The following is a 20,041-nucleotide window of genomic DNA, read 5'->3' on the forward strand; positions in this document are numbered from 1 at the left end:
AGTAAAACCACTTGATGGTATTTTTGAGTAGTAAATCTCTGGGAGTCACAATCCTATGAATAAAGTACTTTATTAAAGACCTCAAGTTTTTTTTATATTGCCCATATAACTTTTTTTTCAATTTTTACGATTTTGGCAGGAACTTCATCCCAAAGTGAATGTGTTTCCAAAGTCTGAACAACATTGCATCAGTCATTTACAAGTGAAGACACTTATATAAAAAGAGGAATAAGTTCTGGTTTTTGAATGTGCTATTATGACACATTTTCTTACTCATTTCCTACTACTGATCTCTAGAGATGCATTTTTATAAATAAGTATTAAATTCTTCCTAATAGTCAAGTCTCTTTTAATCCGTCCTCTCCCCCCCATATCCAAATCTTGATTATTTAATAACTACTAGCTATAATTGAATTAAAAGTTACTTGTTGAGGACATTTGCGTGGCTATTTATTGTCATTGTTCCACTGACTAATAAATAGTTTCTGCCATCAGACTTGTATGTAGGATGTAGCTGTGAATATATATGGAAAGAAGATTATTGCTGAAGGTACAATAATGTAATGATCTGGGTTCAAATCCTAGCTTTGCCATTTAATAGCTGTGTGAAGTTGAGCAAAGTGAATAACCTCTCTGATCACTTAACACAATGACTGTGCTAATGGTAAGTATTCAATAAATGAACATTTCCAAATCATTGATTTTGCTTTCTAAGTACCATTTCCCAGTATTAGGAACCAAAGCGCTTTAAATAATTGGCTGGTAGGCCGGGTGCCGTGGCTCATGCCTGTAATCCCAGCACTTTGGGAGGCCAAGGTGGATGGATCACTTGAGGTCAGGAGTTCGAGACCGGCCTGGCCAACATGGTGAAACCTCTCTCTACTAAAAATACAAAAAGTTAGCCAAGTGTAGTGGCACGTGCCTGTAATCCCAGCTACTGGGGAGGCTGAGGCAGGAGAATCACTTGAACCAGGGAGGCAGAGGTTGCAGAGAGCTGAGGTTGCGCCACTGGACTCCAGCCTGAGAGACAGAATGAGACCCTGTCTCAAAAAAAGAAAGAATTGGCTGGTTTTAGTTCAGTGGCCTGAATATTGCAAGAGAGCCTGTGATGACATCTTCAGCCAGAGATCAAGGAAGACTTGAGAGACTAAAGGACTCATGCTACAAAGTCACAGGGGACATCCTGAAGGAGCTTCTGCTGGACAAATTTGGAGAATTTGGAGCACTGAAAGAGAATAATTGATTATAACACAGTAAATAAATAAAAATCCATGTGTCCATAGAATTGAAAACAAAAGGAAAGAAAATAAAGAAAGCTTTCCTTTAGAGAAGAATACCGCCTAATAGATGGGAGGAATGATGAAATTAGAATATCACCACTTTGCCACCCATGATGTAATAGTTAATCCAGACAAGAAGCGGTGAATGCTAACATCACTACGTAAAGTCATAGGGAACAGGAATAACCTGATGATTATCACCACACAGAAACTTAACTGCAGAAGAGAAAAAATGTACACTTACACCAAAGAGATTGGTAGTCAAACTTAGTGTCACCAGCAGTGGAACACTCTAACATTATTTGCCTTCTAATAGAATGCAACGTGAAAAATAATATGTAATATTCTTGCCAAAAGCCTTAACCTGAATCCAATCCAGCCTCTAGATCCAACTTTTATATTTACAGGAAACAAGTTAAACCACACAGTGAAGAAATAATCAGGCCACTGCTCTGTACTCTCCAAAATGTCAATGCTGTTTGAAAACAATAAGAACAACAACAACAAAAAACTGAAACCAATCAACAAATGCAGTGAATTAACCTAGGTGGGATCCCAATTTGGGGAAGAAAACTGCTGGAAAAGACATTCTTGTAGCAAGTGGTGAAATTTGAATGTGGAGTGATACTAGATGATTATTAGCTAAGCCAAACTTGGTGGCTTAAAACAACAACCACTGATTATCTCACAGTTTCTATGGGTCAGGAATCTCGGCACGACTTTGCTGGTGGTAATTCTGGCTCAGGGGCTCTCCTAAGGTTAGGGCCAAGCTGTTGAGCAGGGCTGCAGTCCTCCCCAGGATTGCCCAGAGGAGGATTCCCTGCTGGGCTCACTCACAGGGTAGCTGACAGGCCTCAGGTCCCTGCCACGTGGGCCTCCCGAGAGGTGGCTGAGTGTCTTCACCACATAGTAGCTGACTTCCCTCTCCCTAGATCTACCTCACAACACGGCCCCTGGCTTCCCTCAAGAGCAAGTGATTCCAGAGAGATCAACAGAGTGTATCTAGGACAGAAGCCACAGCCTTTTTATAACCTAATATCAAAAGTGATATCCATCATTTCTGACATATTCTATTCTCTAGAAGGGAATCAGTAAGTCCAGACCATGCTCAAGAGGAAACATATAAAAAAAATGTGCATGCTTGAAAACCACCACAGATGGTATCCGGCATTACAGTTAACTTTCAGATGCAGCAGTGGTATTGTGGTTACATAGGGCAATGTTCTTATTCTTAGGATAAATATGCTGACATAGTTAGAGGCAATACATATGATGTCTGCAACTTATTTTCAAGTGGTTCTGCAAATATATCTATGTTTATGTAACAATAAATAAACAATAACATATATATTGTTTATGTAAAATAATAAAGCAAATAAAACAAAATGCTAACCATTGTTGCATCTGGGCGGAGGTGGGTGGGTGATCATTGTCATATTCCTTAACCCTTTCTATATATTCAAAATTTTTTAAAAGAAAATGTTGGTGAAAAATAATGGAAAGTTATTAGGTTGATGCCATTAAAAGTCATTGCAAAAACCACAGTTACTTTTGCACCAAGCTAATACTATGGACTGATTTGTGTCTTCCCCAAAATTCGTATTTTGAAGTCCTAACCCCCAATGTGATGGTATTTGTGGGTGGGGCTTTTGGCAGGTGATTAGGTTCAGATGAAGTTTTGAGGGTGGGAACCTCACCATGGGATTAGTGCCCTTAGAAGGAGAGACATCATAGCACTTAGCTTGCTTGCTCTCTGTGTGATATGTGAGGACACAGAGAGAAGGCAGCCATCTACATGCAGGATGAGGGCCCTCACCAGAACCTGACCATGCTGGCACCCTGATCTTGGATTTCCCAGCCTCCAGAATTGGAGAAATACATTTATGTTGTTTAAGCCACCCAGTCTATGGTACTGTGTTATGGCAGTCCAAGCTGATGATGAGGGCATTGACAATAATAAACGTTGCCCTTTCCACAGAGTTAATGTGTCAGGAGAATAAAGCCAGTGGTGCAAAGGGCTTTTTGATGCAGGAAATTAATTGAAAATAGAAATTATTGTCATGACTGTGCTTTCCAACTTCCCATCTCACCTCGGTGTGGCTGTCACTAGACAGAGAAGGCCCAAAAGAAATTCCCGAAAAGGCAACTCCTTCTCCTGCACCCACCAATTCCACAGGCCCCTCCTCAGCCTGTGGGCCACCACTAGCCCTTCACCCCCAGGGAGGCTCCCTTTATCAGCACCAGTCCTTAGCTGATCTTAAATTCCATCTGCTAGGCCATTGCCATTCACTTTTTTCCTATGTACTTTTACTAATTGATTGTACAAGCTCTTTTTTAACTTTTGGAAATGAATCATTATTATTAATCCCATGATAAATTTCTTTATCACAAAATTATAATTAAGGGATTATATAGTGTTAAAAAATATATATGGTATTAAGTCCCATGCTCAGATAGGTTGCAAATCATTTGAAAAGATCAGCCAATTCATTGTGTAAATAAAAGTTTATAATTCAGTCACTTCCCTTTGGCAATATCTGTCAGAATTACAAGGTCCATGTCCTTTGGCCCAGCGAGTCTACTTCTTGGATTTTGTCTTACTGATATATCCTCCCACATGAAGAATGATAAAAGATTACTCATAATACCTGTATTGATAATAATGTATAGGATATTGTCATTTGTGTTAAAATATAAATAAAAAGAGAAAAATATAGTGTGCAGAGTATGTCAACATTTGTGTTAAAAAGAAATTAAAAGAGCATGTGTATGTGTGTAAAATATTTCCAGAAGAGTATATAAGAAATCACTGGGGCAGGGCACAGTGGCTCATGCCTGTAATCCCAGCACTTTGGAAGGCCCAAGTGGGAGGATCACTTGAGGCCAGGAGTTTAGGACCAGCCTGGGCAACATAGCCAGACCCTGTCTCTACAAAAAAAATGTTTTAAAAGAAAGAAATTGTTAACAGAGAGGTTGCCTCTGAAGAGAACCAGATGGCTGGGGAGAGGGGTATGGGGAACATGTTTCACCATATACTCTTGTACATTTAGAATTTTGTTTCTTGTAAATATATTACCTATTTGTTCAAATATATTAAATTTAAACTTTTTTTTTTTTTTTTTTTTTTTTTTTTTTTTGAGGCGGAGTCTCGCTCTGTCGCCCAGGCTGGAGTGCAGTGGCGCGATCTCGGCTCACTGCAAGCTCCGCCTCCCGGGTTCCCGCCGTTCTCCTGCCTCAGCCTCCCGAGTAGCTGGGACTACAGGCGCCGCCACCACGCCCGGCTAATTTTTTTGTATTTTTAGTGGAGACGGGCTTTCATTGTGTTAGCCAGGATGGTCTCAATCTCCTGACCTCGTGATCTGCCCGTCTCGGCCTCCCAAAAGTGCTGGGATTACAGGCTTGAGCCACCGCGCCCGGCCTTAAATTTAAACTTTTTAAGATCCTATAATTTAACTAAAGTAAGACATCTTCTCTACAAATTCTTTACTTTTAAGTGTTTTGTATTTCTTTTTCCCATTTATTAAAAAAGTGTGGCCAGGCACAGTGGCTCACGCCTGTAATTCCAGCACTTTGGGAGGCCGAAGCAGATGGATCGCTTGAGGCCAGGAGTCGAGACCAGCCTGGCTAACAGAGTGAAACCCTGTCTCTATTAAAAACACAAAAATCAGGCTAGGCGCGGTGGCTCACGCCTGTAATTCCAGCACTTTGGGAGGCCGAGACTGGCGGAACATGAGGTCAGGAGATCTAGACCATCCTGGCTAACACGGTGAAACCCCCATCTCTACTAAAAATACAAAAAACCAAAATTAGCCAGGCATGGTGGCGGGTCCCTATAGTCCCAGCTACTAGGGAAACTGAGGCGGGAGAATGGCGAGAACCCGGGAAGCAGAGCTTCAGCGAGCCACGATCGCACCACCGCACTCTGGCCTGGTCTACAGAGCAAGATTCTGTCTCAAAAAACAAACAAACACACAAAAAACTAGCTGGGCATGGTGGTGGGCGCCTGTAGTCCCAGCTACGTGGGAGACTGAGGCAGGAGAACTGCTTGAACCCAGGAGGCGGAAGTTGCAGTGAGTCAAGATAGCGCCACTGCACTCCAGTCTGGATGACAGAATGAGACTCCTTCTCAAAAATTAATTAATTAATTAATTACAATTAAAATTTTTAAGTGTACATGTAGCCAATGGCCTGTTCAAGTCACCTTGTCCCATGTCGTCCCCAACCCTTCTGCTGAGTGCAGGCTCTTAAAATTGTGATCAATAAAAAAAAAATTGTCATCAATAGTTCTAGGGCACTTATCTGACATCCATCTCTTCCATTTCTACTTCCTCAACATGATCCCAGATGCACACGTATACTTCACATATCGTACCTGGTTCAGCTTGTCTTTCTCTTCAGTACAGGAGACAGCTTTTTTCTGCTCTCTGTTGACTTCTGAAGCCAGCCTCATGATCGTTTCTCTGCTAGCTTTTGCCTCCATCTCATGGACATTTATAGTCTCTTCAAGAATAACAATTTGTCCTTTCACGAATTCATTTTCCTTGCACAGCTCTCTAAGCTGAAGAGAAAGCAATTACAGCTGTCCTATAAAAATTAACAATTTCATACATTTTCTCTAAGCAACTCACAATCTATAGACAGCGTTATCATATGAAAAATGTAAGAGCACTATCCCTGCATGGACTCGAAAGGTCACATTTTCAAAGGCAGCCTCTAAACTCTGTTTTAGACCTGGGAGTCCAATTCAAATTATCCAAAAGGTGGCCACAAGGCAAGGATAATGAAGCCAAAAGCGTCCCGAGGGAACACACATTAGCAAACCTCTGGCTGCTAAATACACCAGGTAAGGCGAAGCTCTACAGAGGCTACAGTCGGCGATGAAGCAAGGGACCTGCCTTCAGCCCATGTCCACTCAGACCTACTGCAGTCAAGACACCATGTGGCACTGGAGGAAATACAGAGAACACAGGGCCATGCTTTTTAAAAATATATATATATATTCTTCTATTTAATATAAGCATAGGAAAATTCTGAATAACAGCTCAGTGTTTATCATAGGGAATTGAGATTAGCAGGGCTTTTGCTTACTATGTTGTGCACTGGAATGGTTAACTGGGAGCATTTATAAGATTTACAAGGGGAAAATAAAAGCCAGCAGGCTCCTTGACCTCAGGGAAGGAGCCACACAGACAAACTCACTCTGTAGGGCCAGGGGAAGGCCTGTAGGGTGACTTGAGACCCCTCAGGACAGGGCCAGCATTTGTGTTGAGACTCTCCGTGGAAGTGATGTATCTTTGAGCCTCAATGCTCTGAAAACATGGAGCCCCACTCCCAGCTCACGCTGTCCCCTCTCTCTCCAACACTCTTCCTCACGTTTGCATGATCGCTCCTCAATAGCCCTCAAAACTCCCGACCTCAGGGGGGCGCTCCTCAGACGGTCTCCAACACCCGTGACTTGCTTCCCTCTGTATCCCTGCATCCTAATTGGTTTTTCTGTATTGCACCTTTCACCATGTGGAGCAATCGTACATATTTATTTGGTTATTTCTTCACTATCCTTACCCCTTGAAAACGAAATCTCTAGGAGAGCATAGACATAGTCTTGTCTCATTCACTGCTCTCTCTCCAGCACTCAGAACAGTGTCTAGCATATAGTAAGCACTCACTAAATATTTGCGAAATGAAGGAATGAATGTCAAATTATTAGGAATGCATGGTTCCTTGGGAATGCGTGCGCACACGTGTTTATGAGGGCGTGTGAAAGCGAAGGAACAGTTTTGAAACCAGAGCCATTTTGTTCTTGGAGGAACACCTAATGAGGCTGCAGTCTCGGTCAAGACAGCAGACTTCCTGATCTGGGCAATTTTTTTTTTTTTTTTTTAAGACAGGCACCTGCTCTGGTGGCGGAGATGCCAAAGCTCCCGATTCCTACCCTCTGTCGTGAAATATAGATTCCATTACTGTTCAGCTAAGCTGAAGCCAACAAATCCCAGGAGGAAATTGCCATGAAAAAGATGGTTTCTTACTCATTTTTCCCAAGTGGAAGAAACCCACCACACCACGCAGGGCCATGGGGAAGCACCAGGGCCAGTCGGGAGGCACAAGACGGGAGAAAAGCTGGCCAGAGACTTTATTGTCGCCTCCACAGGAAGGAATAAGCAAAACAGAGTAAGCAGACTTAGGGTTGGCTATTGAATGATTTCAGTGGCTCTTGGGGTGTAGGGGCTGATCCGAGCTATTTGGGGGACTTAGGGCAAGGGGCAGTAGCCTGAAGGTAAGAACCAGTTGTAGGAGGTGACTGGGGAGTGGGCTCCGGATTGGTCAGTTCACACGTGAAAGCTCTGCTGGGAAGAGCAGGCTCTTCCAGCTCAGCAAGACCCCAGAAGTCAAAGCCTTAGAAATACAGAAAAGACAAGGGCATGATGAATGTAGTAGAAACACCCAGATTAGCACCGGGAGATTGTGTCTGATAGAGAAAAGGGTGTCACGGAAGGAGCTTCTGAATTCCCTTTTCTTTTCCCCATCATTCGGTTTGAAAGATAATTCTCAAATGACAAGTGGACTTTTACAGCCGAGCTCCCGGTCACAGGTTAGCCATAGGGAGCAGGAGGAGAAGCATCCAGCACCCATGAGAGCATCAGGTGGACCCATGGTCCCAGCTATCAAAACCCATCCATGAGGTGGAATACTTCCCAAAGTCGAATGAAGTCATCTTGCGGCTTTCAGAGAGGACGTTTGGGAAGCTCACTAGTAGACACCTGAGAGATGACTTTTTAAAATGGCTGCATTTTTAAAAGGCTGCATGATAGGCCAGACATGATGGCTCATGCCTATAATCCCAGTACTTTGGAAAGCCAAGGTGGGAGAACCGCTTGAGCCCAGGAGTTAGAGACCAGCCTGGGCAATATAGTGAGACCTCAACTCCATTTAAAAAAAAAAAAAAAAAAGACGCATGGGTGCTGGGCATGGTGACTCACAACCGCAATCACAGTACTTTGGGAGGCAGAGGTGGGGTAATTGTTTGAGGCCAGGAGTTCAAGACCAGCCTGGACAACATAGCAAGACCTCGTCTCTAAGTAAATAAAATAATTAGCCAGACGTGGTGCACGCCTGTAGTCCCAATTACTTAGGAACCTAAGGCAGGAGGATCACTTGAGCCCAGGAAATCAAGGCCACAGTAAACTAGGATCATGCCACTGTACTCCAGCCTGGGTGACAGAGCAAGATCTTATCTCTAAATTTAAACCAAATAAACAAACAAACAAACAAAAACAAACATAAAAAAACGACTGTATGGAAATCTGTCAGGAAGCAAGGATATGAAAGGTTTGTAAATAGCCAAAGAGAACCATGAGCACTCAGATACTTTCAGGCATCCTAATGAAGCACTATGGGCCAAGTGAATTATTCAGTTAATATTATTTATTTCTGGCTTAATGGTAATCTACTATTAAAGTAGAATTTTTGCTATTTGTTTTTTTGTTTTGTTTTGTTTGTTTTTTTGAGACAGAGTCTTACTCTGTGGCCCAGGCTGGAGTGCAGTGGCTTGATCTCACTGCAACCTCCACCTCCTGGTTCAAGTGATTCTCCTGCCTCAGCCTTCCAATTATCTGGGATTACAGGTGCCCGCCACCATGCCCTGCTAATTCTTGTATTTTAGTAGAGACGGGGTTTCACCATGTTGGCCAGGCTGGTCTCGAACCCCTGACCCCAGGTGATCTGCCTGCCTGGGCCTCCCAAAGTGCTGGGATTACAGTCGTGAGCCACCATGCCCAGCCACTATTTGGTTTTAATGTAAATTTTTACAGTACTTTAGAACTCACACTCAATCAGTATCCTAAAAATGACATGCAGCTGGTTTTGTGTGAGTATATGTCTGGCTGTAACTAAAAGGAAAAAATCTCCCTAAAGCAAATGGTTAAAATGAGTAATTAATTGTATATGACAACCTAAATATATTTTAGACAAAGCCATTATCTCTTTTGGAGAATAATTAATTCCAATAATGCTAGAAAAGATCTTGGAATTGAGGCTCAGGAAGGTGATATGACTTGTCCCAAGTCACACAGTTAATTAATGCTACACTTGGGCTACTGTGCCATTCTCCTGCCACCCCCACTCAAACTCAACCACAGCACTTCCTTTCATGCCACACGTCAGAATCACCACTACATTTATAGACTTTTTAATCTGCATACAGATACCTTTAAAATTAAATTTTCATCTGATGCCTTGTCATTTCTCTCGTCTGGATCCAAGCAGTCACGCAGTTGAATCAGAAATTCCTCATGTTTCCTACAGTTCTTTGAAACTTGTTTCTTATTCTCCTCATTTTCTTTTGAACACTTTCTGTTAGGCAAATAACAAGTAAGTCAGAATTTAACACCATGGAAGATAACATTCATCAAACCAAGTCAGAATATAAGCTCTCTGGGGGAAATAATTGTCGTTTTCAACGCAACACAGTTTCCCAGACACAGAGCAAATTATTGTCACAGAAGCCCTATAAAGCCCTATAAAGGAAGGAGAAAAGTGGCAGCAATTTTGGGACACCTATGCTTTGCAGAAATATAAGGAAATCTTCAAGGCATTGTGGACTTAGTAACAGGAGGGGAAATGGATTCCCTTAGCCTCAACCCTTTAGGATCTCTAAAAATGGAGGCACGTGTCTGGAGCACAATGCTCACAATCCACATAGCCATGGGTCTTCACTGGGGCCTCATGGGGAAGGACAGTGCTACCACATTGGTTCTAGAGGATCAAGCTTCATTTTATTTTCAAACTTTACAATACAGTGATTTATTTATAAGGGTCCTGGTTCGTGGCCAGGCATAACTATAATAACAAATACATCAAAAGCAGAGAAGGTTCTCGCCTCTGGAAAAGAGATGTGTTCAATCACCAGCAAAGTTCATTACGAGTTTTCACATGCCCTCAGTCTTTAAAGAGTATTGCAAGAAAGGAAAGAAAATCATTATATTGAAGAGATGTCTGAACCCACATGTTTACTGCAGTTCTATTCACAGTAGCCAAGACAGGGAATCAACACAGGTGCCCATCAGTGGGTGAATAGGGGGAAAAAATATGATATATGTACACACTGGAATACTACTTAGCCTTTTAAAAGAATGAAATCCTGTCAGGAGTGGCAATATGGAAGAACCTGGAGGATACTATGTTAAGCAAAATAAGTCAAGTACAGAAAGATAATTACCTCATGTTCTCACTCATAAGTAGGAGCCAAAAAAAACTGAACTCATGGAAGCAGAGTAGAATTTTGATTATTAGAGGCTGGAAAAGGTAGCGGATGAAGGAGGATACAGTGAGGTTAGTCAATGGCTATAAACTTATAAAGATGGTTATAAAGTTATAAAGCTAGATGGCAGGAGTAAGTTCTAGTGTTCTGTAGCATAGTAAGGTGAATACAGTTAACAAGAATTTAGTTTTCAAATAGCTAGAAGAGAGGATTTTGAATGTTCACAACACATAAAAATGATAACTGTTCAAGATGATGGATGTGCTAATTTCCCTGATTTGATCATTATACATTGTATGCATATATCAAAATATCACTCCATATCCCATAAATATGTACAATTATTACAAGTCAACTAAAAATAAAAGGAAAAAAAAGAGCATTGGAAGAGTATTAGAATTGGCCAGTCAAGGAAAAAGGAAATTTGTGGTCTATTATGAATATATTATTTCAAATCTCAGATAGGTTTGTTGAAATAGTATGGTCTATTTCTAATGCTTTAAATGTTAGCAACTAAGAGATCGTCAAAAATAGGCATACTTTAAAGGCAAATTAGAATCATTTCAGTAATTTAGTGTCATTTTTTAAATATCCAAGATAATAAACATGATTATTGCTTTTCCTTTTTACCATGTTGAGTGTTTACTGCAAATTCCTTCGATCTATTCAAAGAGTAACAAAGCATGTAATTGCAGATACTCAAAGCATATCAGATTTCTATTTAGAAAAATGTGTAACGATGAAAGACTAACATTGCTGTATCTTTGAGTTCTTATTTTAGCATATGAAAAGTAAAACTCTTCAGTCTTTTGGACCCAGGAAAGGCATAATTAATTGTATGGTGCTGATCAATTTACATATATGATTCCATACATTGACCCCAAGATTTCAATCTTTCTTCTCCATTCCAAAGGTCTCTAGACTACTTCCATTTCTATTTGCAATTCACTTGACCCAACAAAGTTTCAAGAATCTACCCTAAGAAAATAATCACAGAAATGTAAAAATATGAATCATATAGATATTCATTGCAGCTTGATTTATAGTAATTTTTTTAGTGGAACTAACCTAAGAGCCTGTAGAAATAGCAAAAGTAATTGATTGAGTAAATTATGATATTTCAAGCAATGGAATATAATGAGTCATTTAAAATTATGTACCAGGCTTGGCACAGTGGCTCACGCCTGTAATCCCAGCACTTTGGTAGGCCAAGGTGGGAGGATTGCTTGAGGTCAGGGATTCAAGACCAACCTGGGCAGCACGGCAAAATGCCATCTCTACCAAAAAAAATTAAAAATCAGTTGGGTATAGTGGCATGCACCTGTGGTCCCAGTTACAAAAGAGGCTAAGGTGGGAGGATCGCTTGAGCCTAGGAGGTCAAGGCTGCAGTGAGCTATGATTGCACCACTGCACTCCAGCCTGCGTGGCAGAGTGAAAACCTGTCTCAAATAAGTAAATAAATAAAAGTATATGCTAAATGAGTTTTTAAATATTTGCAACATATAGCCAGGCACAGTGGCTCACTCCTGTAATCCTAACACTTTGGGAGGCCAAGGCAGGCAGATCACTCGAGGTCAGGAACTCGAGACCAGTCTGGCCAACATGGCGAAACCCGATCTCTACTGAAAATACAAAAATTAGCTGGGAGTGGTGGCACACGCCTGTAATCCCAGCTACTCAAGAGGCTGAGGCATAAAAACTGCTTGAACCTAAGAGGTGGAGGCTGCAGTGAGCTGAGGTCATGTCACTGCACTCCAGCCTGGGTGACAGAGCAAGACTCTGTCTTTAAAATATATATATATAATTTATATAAATATATATAATATATAAATTATATATATTTACAACATATGATTCAGTAAAAATAGTACACTACCTAAAGTCATTTGTATATGATCTTCTGAAAAATCTATACAACAAAATATTAATATTAATTATAGTTCTATAATCAAAAGCTTTTAAGTAATTATTAATTTCTTCTTGACACTTTTCTGTATTTAAAAAATATTTTTTACAATATGCATATAGTGTTTTTATTACTCATTTATTTAATAAATACTTATTGAGTACCTACCATACACCAAGCCCCATTAAAGGTGCTAAAGATACAATAGTAAACAAAAGAGATACAAATCCAGCCAGGCGCAGTGGTGTGCACCTGTAGTCCCAGCTACTAGGGAGGCTGAGGTGGGAGAATCACTTGAACCCAGGAATTTCAGGCCAGCCTGGGCAGTGAGACCCCCATCTCTGAAAAAAAAATTATTGACCTCATGGAGCTTATGTTCTATTTGGAAAGATGGACAATAATCAAAATATGAGTATATGTAAAAGGTATAGTACAGTATAATAGGACTAGAGAGAAAAATTAAGCAGGAAGGAAAGAGGGGCAAGAGATATTAGAGGAGTACATTTTAAAATATGTTATTCATGGAACATCTCACTTGGAAAGTGCCATCTGAGTGAAGCCCTAAAGAAAATGGGGTCAGCCATGTGATATCTGGGGGAAGAGCCTTCCAGGAAGAGAAATTAACAATTACAAAGGTCCTGAAGTACGATCAGGTCTGTCAGGTTCAAGGGACAGCAAAGAAGCCAGTGATCTGGAATAGAAACAATAAAGGAGAGAATGGTAGCAAAACCAGGTCAGGATGAGCCTTTTGGTTCGTAGAAAACACTGTCTTTACCCTGAGTGAGAAGAGAAGTCACTGGAGGACTCTGTGCTAGGAATTTACATGATCTAATTTGTGTTTTAACAGGATCACTCTGGCTGTAGGGGGCACAGTCAGAGGTAGGGAAACCACTGCTATGACCTGAATGTTTATGTCCTCCAAGAATTCATATGTTGAAGTCCTAATTCCCAATATGACGGTATAATATTTGGAGGTTGGGCCTTTAGGAGGTAATTAGGCCATAAGAGTGGCACCCTCATGAATGAGACTAGTGCTCTTATAAGAAGGGACACCGGCTGGGTGTGGTGGCTTATCCCTGTAATCCCAGCCCTTTAGGAGGTTGAGACAGACAGATCACTTGAAGTCAGGAGTTTAAGACCACCCTGGCCAACATGGTAAAACCCCATCTCTACTAAAAATACAAAACATTAGCTGGGCCTGGTGATGCACACCTATAATCCCAGCTACTTGGGAGGCTGAGTCACATGAATTGCTTGAACCCGGGAGGCAGAGGTTGCAGTGAGCCAAGATTGCAACCACTACATTCCAGCCTGGGCAACAGAGTAAGACTCTGTCAAAAAAAAAAAAAGAGGAAGAAGAAGAAGAAGAGGAGGAGGAGGAGGAGGAAGAAGAAGAAGAAGAAGGAGAAAGAGAAGGAGAAGGAGAAGGAGGAGGAGCATGGAGAGGTGATCTCTCTCTCTGCCATGTGAGGATACAGCAAGAAGGCATTCATCTACAAACCAGAAAGAGGACCCTCACCAGGAACTGAATAGGCCAACATCTTGATCTTGGACTTCCCAGCTTCCACAACTAAAGGACTAAATTTCTGTCTTTTAAGCCACCTAGTATATGTTATTAATTTATGTTAATATGTTAGTTAGCCCAAACCGACTAAGATAGAAATTAGTACCAGGAGGGGGATGCTGCTGTAATAGATACATATTACAATTCTCCAGGTGAGAGTTAATGGTGGCTTGGACCAAATTAGTGACAATAAATGTGATAATGGAAAGCTGACAAAATTTAGATTTGTTTTGAAAATAGATATGAGGGGATTTGCTGAACAATCAGACATGGAGGGTGAAAGAGAAAGAGAACGAAGTTTGATAGTAAGAATTTTGATATGATCAACTAGAAGAATGGAATTATGATCACATGAGATGAAGAGAAGTGCAGAAGGATTTTGTGGGAACACTGGGAGCTCCATTTTGGACACATTAAGTTTGAGATGCCTGTCGGAGATCCACATGCAGATGTACAGTAGCTAATAAGATATGTGGTTCTTGAGCTCTGGGAAGAGATCCAGGCTAGACACAGAAGTGTGGGAGTCACCAGCATTTAGAAACTTAAAGCCATGAAACTAAATGATGTCACCAAGGGAGTAAATTTAGATACAAATGAGAAGAGATTCAAGGGCTGATCCCTGAGGTACTCCAGTATTTGAAAGCAAAAGAGATGAGGAGAAACAGTGAAAGACACTAACTAGAAGGGTAAGATTAAAAAAAGAAAAGAAAAGAAAAGAAAAAACCTAGGCATGTGTAAGGTCCTGGAAGCCAAGAGAAGGAGAAGGTGGTTCAAAGAAAAAGATCAACTGTGACTGATGCTACTGATTGGTCAAATAAGATAAGACTGACCATTTAACTTGCACTGTGCACCCACTGATGACCTTAATGAGTGGTTTCAGTGGAGCAGACTCCAGAGAGAGAAGAGAAATTGGAGACCATGAATACATACAATGTTTTGGGGTTTTTTTTGGTTTTTTTGAGACAGAGTCTCACTTTGTTGCCCAGGCTGAAGTGCAGTGATGTGATCTCAGCTCACTTCAGCCTCCACCTGCCCAGGTTCAAGCAATTCTCGTATCTCAGCCTCTTGAGTAGCTGGGATTAAAGGCACCCGGCACCGCACCTGGCACCACACCTGGCTAATTTTTGTATTTTTAGTAGAGACGGGGTTTCACCATGTTGGCCAGGCTGGTCTCAAACTCCTGACCTCAAGTGATCTGCCCACCTCAGCCTCCAAAAGCGCTGGGATTATAGGTGTGAGCCACCACGCCTGGCCATACATGCAATGTTTAAGGAGTTTTTGCTGTAAGTGGAAGTAGAGAAAGAGGACAGGGGCTGGAAGTATTGGGTTATTTTTTTAAAATGGAATAAGTAAAATAAATACAATGTATTTCATTACTAAAGACATTTAAGTCATTCATAGAATTTTAAAATATATTTTAGGAACAACTTGTTCCCAATTTTGTCTCAATAATCACCTCTTGTCAAAATGAAGTGTGGAAAACCTAGGTTTCATGACTTCTCTGCGTAAACTAGTAATAAAATCTAATGAGGAGTGTTCAGTGTGATCTGGAGTGGTCTAGCTTCTGGGATATTTTTATAACTGGGTTCTAAATAAACATCTACCTCTGTGTACTACCCCACCACCTCAGGGTTAACCTCTACTTAAAGGAATCTTCCAAATTGTGTAAATAAGCATTTTCAGCCCTAATTGATAGCCTAGAAACATGTTTAAGACAAGGCTGTATTTGTTAAGACTCTTGATGACATTTAGAAATGAGCCTTGGAAAAATTTGTCAAGACTCCAAAGATATTTGAGGTCAATAATTTTTTTCAAATTGAGTTTCAGGGCCAAGTAATGCAAAATGCCAGTACATTCAAAGACATAGTTTGCTTTCAGAAGCTAGTATTTTAACGCTAGCTAAAGCGAAAAATATGTTGCAGTATCCTTACTGTAATTTTTCATTTAACTCTACAACTTTCTTCTTTAATTCCTGGTTCTCCTTGATTGCAGTGTGAGCTGTGATTTCTGTTCTGATTTTAGAAGTGGAAAGTGCTGCTGATTCTTCTTCTAGCTCCTGAACTCTGTCTCTCAAAGAGGTAAGGAGAGATGATTTTCTGGCATTGTTTTCCTTGTAGCTCTCCATTTCAGCTTTCAATTCTTGATAGGAGACTTCTTTAGAAAGCATCTTGGATCGGAGGTCTCGAAGCTAACATGGAAAAGAAGTTAAAAAAAAAAAACACTTTAACAACCTAAGTTTGAAGCATCTTTAAGAAACCCAAAGCCATCATTTAAATGTTCACTCTTTTATTCGTGACTTAATCTAACTTTATTTTCTTTTCTAATATTTGTATCTGTATTACCAAGTGAGAAATTATGCCTAAATAATTGACTTTATAATCTATCTTTTCCAAAACCAATTGAGCAATGTCTTACGTTGTTTAGTCTCATTCAGGAGAAGTTTATGATGTTGATTGCATAAGCAATAAAATATTTTGCAATGGTCCACATTTTCTAAATCTGTATTGCTGTTATTGCTGCTGATAAACAGTTAGACAAGCAACCTACAAATCACATGGTCGGTGATTTCACAGCCGTAACTGTTCCCCACTTAAACACAGACTACCCAGTATGTCACTATATTTCTCACACTTATCTCCTGGACTCTAACCATGAGTGACAAAGAAAAATAAAATTTCAATTTCTGGGGGAAAAAAAAAAACATAAGAGAAAAGAAAAATCCTTATAGGATTTATATGAAGAAAACATTTTAACTTTTATGAGTTCTGTGATATCAAAACGCTGAACAACATAGGTGCCCTATTGAGTTAAAATGTCAGATCTACCCTATGAGGAAACGTTATGAAAGCATGTACTTCTTTGGAGCTGTGAGTGCGCATACATACATTTATTCACACACACATTACCAACTCATCTTTCTACGGGGTCCTGGCAGCCTTAGTGAGAAATCACAGGCCAGTCTAGAACTCCTTGGGGCCACCAGGCTGTAAGCAGAATGAGTTTAGGAAGACTCTCAGAAACTCCACTCTAAATCTGAGCTAGCCTACAGGGTAGACGGATCCCACTCTTCTTCCTAGAATTTCCCCAGCCAGTTGGAACTAACACAGGAAAGGCATTCAGAATTCCCTCCTAAGAACTCCAGATTGCAAGCAATCCACATTAAAGGAAGATATTCTGAGAGATGCTGAAAGTTCTCTGAGGCCCATGGAGCTTTACTTAACATCTTCAGGCGCCCTCAGATCTCTCAAGGCTGTATAGCTCCTCTGAGATCCAGAATTCAGCCCAAGCCACCAGGCTTTACAGTCTGGCAAATGCGTAACTTTTCAGGAATTCTAGGTGATAGGCACAAAGAGAGCATGTTTCAACTTTGCCAAAAGCTTTAAATCTATATCCACTGTCCTATTTCTAATCACTCCTACTTTGTTTCCTTTTTTTTTTTTTTTTTTTTTTTTGAGACGGAGTCTCACTCTGTCGCCAGACTGGAGTGCAGTGGCGTGATCTCGCCTCACTGCAACCTCCACCTCCCAGATTGAAGCGATTCTCCTGCCTCAGCCTCCCGAGTGGCTGGGACTACAGATGCTCACTATCATGCCCAGCTCACTTTTATATTTTTAGTAGAGACAGAGTTTCACTATGTTGGCCAGGATGGTCTGGATCTCTTGACCTCGTGATCCGCCTGCGTCGTCCTCCCAAAGAGCTGGGGTTACAGGAGTGATCTGTTTCACTTTATAAGAAGCTAAGAAGACCCATTTCTGAGTGATGGAGATGCATTTTCTTACCTCAGACTGAGCACATTCAAATTTGACCAAAGTTGCTGCAAGTTCACTTCGAGCATTTTGAGCCACATTCCGATAGTGATTTAACTGCTCCCGCGTGACCGGGACTTCCAAAAGATGATCGTAAGTTTCCTAGTAGAATTCCCCCAAAATACAAAATATAAAGAAGAGTGTTAAACGATCTTTTCTGTGCAGCTGCACAAAGCAAGATTAAAGGCAGAAGCATTCTTTGTATTCCAAATGTGTCAAACATGCTACCCAGAGAAATGTTATATTCAGACCATTTGGTTCTCATTCTCAAAGTTCAAAGGGAGGCAGGAGAAAGTTCAGGAACAAATGATGTGCTCCTCCAGGATGGTGATGAAATTTATCATTTAAGAAGTGGCCTAGGGCAGGGTGTGTTGGCTCACGCCTATAATCCTAGCACTTTTGGAGGCCAAAGCAGGAGGATTGCTTGAGGCCAGAAGTTCCAGACCAGCCTGGGCAACACAGCAAGACCTTATCTCTACAAAAAGAAATTTTTTTTTTAATTTGTCAGGCATGGTGTCATGCACCTGTAGTCCTATCTACTTCAGAGGCTGAGGCAGGAGGATCACTTGAGCCCAGGAATTTGAGGTTTCAGTGAGCTATAATTGCACCACTGCACCCCAGCCCAGCCAACAGAGAGAGAGACTGCCTCTAAAAATGAGAAAACAAAAAAAGATTTTCCTTCCACCCAACTCAAATGGTATTTGAATCAATAGACTCAACAAAGAGCTATCAGAGGAGAACAATGCTACATCCTGTGCAACTAGGGACAGTTTTCGTTGTTTTTCTTTGTCCATATCACAAAGATGATCAACTCATTTCTTGTCTGTTGATTTAAGTGTCTCATTTATTGATCAAAGAGATCATGTGATCCAAATGTAAAAGGCTGTCTCCTTTGTAACTATTTACTATGCCTTTTATACTCAGTCTCATAACCTCATAACCATGATATTCTCAATCTCATAATCTCATACCCATGAATCATGAAGGCAACTGAAATGAACATGTGAGATGAGAGATGGCAGGGTCACACACGGACAGCCCCTGCCCATCTGGAAGGGAACAGCTCTCAGCTTCACTGATGGTTGCAGATACAGAAGGATTTCCAGCCTGGCCAAACCACTCTAATTTTGGAATTTCCAATTCCAAATCATTCCAGTTTTTCAAGACAAGCCATATATCCAGACTTTTTGAAGTGTAAATTCCCGGTTTTTGCAGGTTGGCAACTGATTTAAATGTTTAAAAAAGAAACACATATAAATGAAATAAACACACCTGCAGAGCAGATTTGGTGGGTTTGGCCTGCGGGCTGCAGACTGCACCCTCTGGTCCCGTTTCCATCTGACTCATGCCATATGCCTGCTTCCTTCAAGAATTATGACTGAGGTTGGATATCTACACCACCTCTACGGAGTTTCCAAGGCCTGTGGTCTTTGTGAAAGACCCAGAAGAAAGCCATTCGTTTTTGAAGGAATACGAAAGAGGTCACATAAAGGAGGATTTCCTGGAGTATCTAAATGGCCTCAGGAGGCTCAGCGATAAAATATTTTTAAGAATGCCAGAGACTACTCCACTGCCAGCAACTACTGTTTGATATAGTCATGAATGCAAAAGTCATCTTAAAGCTCATAACTTTACAACAAGCATCATGACCAGTGTGATTCAATCCACAAAATGCCAAACAAAACCTTCAGAGCTCTTAGTAACAGCTAGTGTTTGCCAATCATAGCACAACCAAGAAGATGGTAGACATGTACTCTGGAGAAAAAGCATAAAAAGTTTAACTGAATCTCTTATTAGAGAGCCACATCCTGTTCAGACTCATTCAATAGTCAGAGGGTCTTCTCCACCCTGACCACCACGCCATATTTTCTAAACTAGGCCATATGAGGACACAGGTCACTTATAAGAGATTTGTATGGCATACCGTTTTATAAAATGTATTAGGAAAATAAGTTTCCCAATGGCTATGATTATTTCTTTCAATGACTAACTTTTTTTTTTTTTTTTAAAGAAAAGAAGCCAGGCCAGGTGCAGTGGCTCATGCCTGTAATCCCAGTATTTGCGGAGAATGAGGCAGAAGGATCACTTGAGCCCAGGAGTTCCAGACCAGCCTGTGCAACAGTGAGACCCCATGTCTACAAAAAATTGGCTGGGCATGGTAGCATGTTCCTGTTGTCCCAGCTACTTGGGAGGCTGAGGTGGGAGGAGTGCTTGAGCCTCAGGAGGTCA

General features: G+C 41.0%; 2 protein-coding genes across 2 annotated transcripts in view; one reads left to right on the top strand and one right to left on the bottom strand.

The window, feature by feature from the left end:
• CCDC170 (coiled-coil domain containing 170) overlaps positions 1-19,159 on the bottom strand; it is a 90,840-nt gene extending 71,681 nt beyond the window's left edge. The window contains exons 1-5 of the mRNA XM_050788865.1: positions 19,085-19,159; positions 17,786-17,914; positions 15,938-16,194; positions 9,485-9,629; positions 5,653-5,838 (exon numbers count right to left, since the gene is read on the bottom strand). Of these exons, the coding sequence (XP_050644822.1) occupies positions 5,653-5,838; positions 9,485-9,629; positions 15,938-16,194; positions 17,786-17,914; positions 19,085-19,159 (792 nt within the window). The remainder of the gene's footprint in view (positions 1-5,652; positions 5,839-9,484; positions 9,630-15,937; positions 16,195-17,785; positions 17,915-19,084) is intronic.
• The window catches only part of RMND1 (required for meiotic nuclear division 1 homolog), a 156,398-nt gene continuing 138,375 nt past the window's right edge, over positions 2,019-20,041 (top strand). The window contains exon 1 of the mRNA XM_050786876.1: positions 2,019-2,028. The gene's annotated coding sequence lies outside the window, so the exon portion shown is untranslated. The remainder of the gene's footprint in view (positions 2,029-20,041) is intronic.

Source organism: Macaca thibetana, chromosome 4 (genome assembly GCF_024542745.1).
Source record: "Macaca thibetana thibetana isolate TM-01 chromosome 4, ASM2454274v1, whole genome shotgun sequence".
NCBI lineage: Eukaryota > Metazoa > Chordata > Mammalia > Primates > Cercopithecidae > Macaca > Macaca thibetana.